At 35.9% G+C, this 6,290-nt stretch overlaps 1 protein-coding gene across 1 annotated transcript; it reads left to right on the top strand.

Annotated features, from left to right (window-relative positions):
* Positions 1 to 1,550: 1,550 nt before the first annotated feature.
* Positions 1,551 to 2,758, top strand: LOC146724390 (dynein light chain roadblock-type 2-like). The gene is made up of 4 exons (XM_085479959.1): positions 1,551 to 1,630; positions 1,859 to 2,014; positions 2,131 to 2,465; positions 2,539 to 2,758. The coding sequence occupies exons 3-4, from the start codon at positions 2,408 to 2,410 to the stop codon at positions 2,748 to 2,750; spliced, it is 270 nt and encodes an 89-aa protein (XP_085336085.1). The 5' UTR covers positions 1,551 to 1,630; positions 1,859 to 2,014; positions 2,131 to 2,407; the 3' UTR covers positions 2,751 to 2,758.
* The last annotated feature ends 3,532 nt before the right edge of the window (positions 2,759 to 6,290 follow it).

Consider the following 6,290-nt stretch of genomic DNA (forward strand, 5'->3'; position numbering starts at 1 on the left):
AGCCGGGAATTAGCAGATATCGTAATAATCGTGTCGCGCGGTCGTGCGGAGCGTCGAAAAGTACGAAACCTTTGTCCGAAACGTATTTCCGTATCATAGCATTATCTCCTCGTAGCGGCGCTACTCGCCGTCAAGTGCCCCGGAGGTACCGCCGGCGGGCGACGGACTTGGTGAAATCATTCGGTCGTCCGGAGGTGTCGCCCGTCCCGGAGGTGCCGTCCGTCCCCTAGTTGACGCCGGCCGTTATGTGGTGCCGCACGTATAATCACGCCCGTAACGAGCCGTCTCGGTTGCCGCGCGCGTGATTTCGCATTGGGCGAGTGTTCCGTACCGTAATCGCGGTCACCGCAGCTTGCGTGTTGCGTATCATCCGTAATAATTCGAAATATATGTCTCCGACACGTGGGTTTGAGAGACACGTTTCGAGTTAGTAATCGGACAGCGCCCTCATGTCGAGCGAGCGCCGAATAGTAAGTAACTTTCGTCCGAAACGTTTTTACGTAGCTCTCCTCGTTGCGGCGCCGTAAATCGTCGTTAAGTGTTCCGGAGGTACCGCCGGCGGTCGTCTGACTTCGAGAGATCATTCGGTCGTCCGGAGGTGCCGCCCGTCCCGGAGGTGTCGCTGGTCGGCCGTGGTTCCCGGAGTTGTCGCCCGGCCCGGAGGTGTCGCCGGTCGGCCGTGGTTCCCGGAGGTGTCGCCCAGCCCGGAGGTGCCGCCGGTCGGCCGTGGTTCCCGGAGGTGTCGCCCGGCCCGGAGGTGCCGCCCGGCCCGGAGGTGCCGCCGGTCGGCCGTGGTTCCCGGAGGTGTCGCCCGGCCCGGAGGTGTCGCCGGTCGGCCGTGGTTCCCGGAGGTGTCGCCCGGCCCGGAGGTGCCGCCCGACCCGGAGGTGCCGCCCGGCCCGGAGGTGCCGCCCGGCCCGGAGGTATCGTCGGTGCTTATACTTTATTGTCCCGGCATTTCGTTTGTTTCCTTCTTAATTAATGCTAATTATCGTTGTTTGACATTCGCCATACGGCTATCGTGATAATATTTTATCGTACAATAGGACTTTTCGATCGTTCGCTCTCCGCGACTATGTCTCGATTGAACGCGCCTTTCGGCGCTCGCGCTCGCATACGGCCGTGCGTAGGACCGTGCGTCGCCGACCGCCTGGCCGGCCGGTTGGGTACTATCAAGAGACACGGTAGTGTCTCGCGACCAGTTAAGGGCGTAGCCGAGACACCGTGTATCTTAACGCGAGTCGGACATTTGAGTCTTTATAATATTTCGAATTCTCAATAACGGCTGAAGCAATCAAGTTTATACCTGACTTAATCGATAGATTGAGTTTGAATTATATAATAAAAGTGTCTTTATTTCTGCTCTACGTGATTTGTAAGCAGAGATATATAATTGCAAAGTCGAAATATGAAAAATTTCTTTTAAGAAACGTCCCCGTCATCATTATTATCATCGACCACGCAAACATAGTAGTATCGTGCTACACGTATTCACACGTATACAACACATGCGCACACATATATCACACGTACACAACACATGAATAGATGCATGTATTGGAAATGTCCATCTCGCACGTTTTACAACAGACGGCGATAGTTGCCCTCCGCTATATTGACAGCGTGCGGGGTTAGATATTTTCAATTTTCAATTTCAATTTTTACATTCAATTTTAATGTTATTATTTGCAAATTTATTGTCATAATAATTTATGTGCAAGTTTACAGTCTGTGATACAAAATCAGATATTTTGCTATTATTTCAATAATATTTCAATTATATAAATTATAAATGCCTATGTATGAGTGTGCATATATTTTTAATAATTTTCTTAATTAGCTTCTATATTTTTTTCAGTTGTACATCAAGCAGGTAGCATTATCAGCTCACTTGTGAGCATGGGTTGGGCAATGGCTAGTTATCATCGCAGCATTTGATTAGCTTAACAAGATAAATCTAATATCAGTGCTATAGGAACTATTTTACAATTTTTCTGGCATTTTCTTATTGCAGGTACATATATATCCAATAATTAATATACAAAATTAAATATTATTCATCACACACTTTGTATCAAAATAATATATTTTTTAAAATTTATTTAATCATTTTTATCATTGTGATTGTAGTGGCAAGGATCTTATTGCTCAGTGTCATTGCAAGCATCTGGCCTGTATATACCATAATATATTGCGTAATACATTGGCTAAGTATGACAATATAGATTTTGATAGATTCCCATGGAATATTGGAATTTTGTCGGACTTACAGTCATCCACCACATATGCAGCCTACAATTAAAGAACGCATTTATTCCATATGATTTGCTTCCGTTATTGGAATATTTAAAATAAAAATTTTATTAATAAATTTCGATGAAATAATTTATAAGAGGTTGAAGAAACTATGAAACAAATTCAGTCTCATAAAAGGGTAGTTGGAACAATAGTGGTGAATGCAGAAGGTATTACATGAGATCATTGACATGATTTACTTGTAGTTGTAAACAAAAATTTATAAAATTATATTTGTTTTAGGTATTCCTATAAAGTCAACATTAGATAATACGACAACAGTTCAATACGCAGGTTTGATAAGTCAATTGTCAGATAAAGCTCGTTCTGTCGTACGTGACTTGAATCCAACAAATGATTTAACTTTCTTGCGCATACGTAGCAAAAAACATAAAATTATGATGGCACCAGATAAAGAATTCATATTAATAGTAGTACAAAATCCAGTTGATTGATATTTAAAAGAAACAAAAATATATTTCAAAGTTAAGATTTATTTTTTTGGTTGTTAATTTAATCTGTATGCTACATTGGATGTTAATATCTATTCAATTAAATAAAGAAAAATAAAAGAATAAAGCTTAAAAATTATACAAAATGCAGTATTTAATTACTAATTTAACAAATTATGAACTTTTAGAGTTTTTAAATAGTGCTTTCTTCTTTGGTAACAATATTATATTTTTAAGTTTGATAATTATGAAAATATGTATATATAGTAATTCATGGCATGTTTATTTTTGTATTTAATACAATTATAAATGTACATTTCTCATCAATAAAATATCACAGTATCTTTTTTATAATTTAATTTTAATATTGAGATTGTTTTTATTCAGTGGAAAAAAAAATGTGTAGTTGGTCCCTATTAATTATACATACATATAAGAGTGTCGCACAAATAATTCTATGCAGTCTTTTTAAGATAATATAAAAATACTTATAAATATAATCAATTAAAATACATATAATCAAAATTGTATGTATTAAAATTCAATAGCATATAAAAAAGATTTTTTAAAATTATATATATATAATAAAAATCCAACATTTTATATATATATATATATATATATATATATAAATATATATTTATTTATTGTATATCATAAATATATATTTATTTATTTATATTTACCTATCTTTTTTTTATATATATGGTAGAAATACAATGTATGAGTTATTTTATTTTGCAAAATTTTTGAAAGTTAAACTATTAATTACAATGAAATTATTTCATATAATACCGAGATTCTTTTCATAATAAAGATTAAGAGAGAGTTAGATTTTATCATAAGATTTATAAAAGTCATAAGATAAGGTTAATTGCATATTGTATAGTTTATCTCTCATTTTTTAAAGTAAATAAATATCAAAGTTACATTGCTTGAACTGGTGCGTTTGAAGTATGTTGTCTTTTTGAGGGATGCAAGACAATATAGTACAAAAGCATTGCTGTAATTCCCAAGAAAAAGGAAATGATACAAATAATAAAGATTATATTAAAGTACTAAGCCTCTTTAACTGCAGGAGGACAAGCATATTGCCATAATAAATTTGCTGCAATATTTTCAAAAAAGCAGATAACATAGAAAGATAGATGTTTTCAAAATGTTTTGCTATCTACAGCATTGAGATATATAAAAATGTGCACTATGCCAATAACAGAAGCAAATAATATGGAATAAATGCGTTCTTTAATTGTAGGCTGCATATGTGGTGGATGACTGCAAGTCCGACAAAATTCCAATATTCCATGGGAATCTATCAAAATCCATATTGTCATACTTAGCCAATGTATTACACAATATATTATGGTATATACAGGCCAGATGCTTGCAATGACACTGAGCAATAAAATCCTTGCCACTACAATCACAATGATAAAAATGATTAAATAAATTTAAAATAAATTTTTAAAAATATATTATTTTGATACAAATTGTGTAATGAATAATATTTAATTTTGTATATTAATTATTGGATATATATGTACCTAAAATAAGAAAATGCCAGAAAAATTGAATTTGCTTATTTATTTAAAGATGCTTATCATATACAAAAATCAATGATATAATCTCTAAAAACTCACCTTTAAAAAAAGGTAAAAAAAGGCGACCAGTTAAGGGCACGCCATTAACAAAAATTATCCATTGCAAACCCATGTACAATAGAATTGTATGAAAAATTATCGATTATAAACCCATGTACAATCGTAACAAAAGTAATGAAATAAAAAAAAAATTGCGCCAAGTGAAAGTAGAAACTTGTACCAGTGGAAAATTAAAGTTGCAGACATATATAGAGTCGTATAATGAATCAATAAAAATTTAAATTTGCAAATGTAGAATTGTACCATAAAAAAACTTATCTTTTAAAAAAAAAGATAAACAAGATGCCAAGTCCATGCGCCATGTGAAAAAGTGTTAAACAAAAAAGTATTTTTAAGTAAAAAAATCTATCAATTGACAAAAATTTATGTTCTAAAATTAATATCTCTACAAAAAGTAATGTCCAATTATTGCGCGAATAAATAAACATTTTTATAAAAAATTAAAATTTAAAAACTTATGCAAATTTAAAATTAATATAAAATAAAAAGAAATAAAAAAATTTTAGTTAAAAAAACTGGGCGCGCTGCAATGAGTTTAAAAGTAACAATTTAATTTTAATATCATTAGAATATTATTTAGCAGCGCGCCCAGTTTTTTAACTAAAATTTTTTTATTTCTTTTTATTTTATATTAATTTTAAATTTGCATAAGTTTTTAAATTTTAATTTTTTATAAAAATGTTTATTTATTCGCGCAATAATTGGACATTACTTTTTGTAGAGATATTAATTTTAGAACATAAATTTTTGTCAATTGATAGATTTTTTTACTTAAAAATACTTTTTTGTTTAACAATTTTCACATGGCGCATGGACTTGGCATCTTGTTTATCTTTTTTTTTAAAAGATAAGTTTTTTTATGGTACAATTCTACATTTGCAAATTTAAATTTTTATTGATTCATTATACGACTCTATATATGTCTGCAACTTTAATTTTCCACTGGTACAAGTTTCTACTTTCACTTGGCGCAATTCTTTTTTATTTCATTACTTTTGTTACGATTGTACATGGGTTTATAATCGATAATTTTTCATACAATTCTATTGTACATGGGTTTGCAATGGATAATTTTTGTTAATGGCGTGCCCTTAACTGGTCGCCTTCTTTACCTTTTTTTAATAAGAGATACGTCGCGCTCGGCGCGTCGAACGAGTCGAGCGAGTCCGGACGAGTCGTAAACGTACTTTCTCGAGTCTCTCGCCACTCCGGCGTGTTTCGACCGCTCTCCGTACCGTCGCCGACCGCTTGGCCGGTCGGTTGGGTACTATAAGAGGGTAGGAGAAATTAATATTGTACGTGTCGCGCTCTCGACGTTGACAAACGAAGAATCGCCCGAACGGGTCGAGAACGGATTTTGTCGAGTCGCGACTCTGACACGGAGAGAACATTTATATAAAATGTTTGATTTGGAAACCACGAATATATAAAATAATATACGATCGTCGCAGAACGCGCCGCCGCCAAGTCTTCTCATGCTTGGAGGTTGCGTGTCTCGCGAGAACGTACGTTCGACTCTCGCGTCGTCTCGTATTCCTCTTCGCCGGGGATTACGGTGCGGCTCTTCTCGTTCGTCGCCGAACGCGCGCAAAATTAACGCACACTTATTTATTACGAGCACAGCATTGCCACGAGTCGGTGTCGCAAGACCGAATGGCTCTTATGTGGCGCGCACGCCTCTAGTGTGTTGGCCGCGCGGTTCCCTCTCGTTTCGTACGCAGCAGCGGAATCGTCGCGCTTACCGAGCATCTACTCCACGGATACGAGTTTGCGGGAAGAGTTGCTTCTTCCCGCTCGCTTTGTACGCCGTAGCGAAATCTTATTGCTGGTCGTGTGCGGTTAAACGCGTACGAACCAGACAGAACAGTCCTCGACGTCTAAG

Source organism: Nylanderia fulva, unplaced genomic scaffold, assembly GCF_048542155.1.
Source record: "Nylanderia fulva isolate GAGA-0341 unplaced genomic scaffold, ASM4854215v1 Scaffold1349, whole genome shotgun sequence".
Classification (NCBI taxonomy): Eukaryota; Metazoa; Arthropoda; class Insecta; order Hymenoptera; family Formicidae; genus Nylanderia; species Nylanderia fulva.

Coding starts and splice junctions, on each gene's coding strand:
- LOC146724390 (XM_085479959.1), top strand. CDS start 2,408: ATGAAACAAATTCAGTCTCATAAAAGGGTAGTTGGAACAATAGTGGTG. Junction 2,466..2,538: donor AATAGTGGTGAATGCAGAAG/GTATTACATGAG, acceptor TATTTGTTTTAG/GTATTCCTATAAAGTCAACA.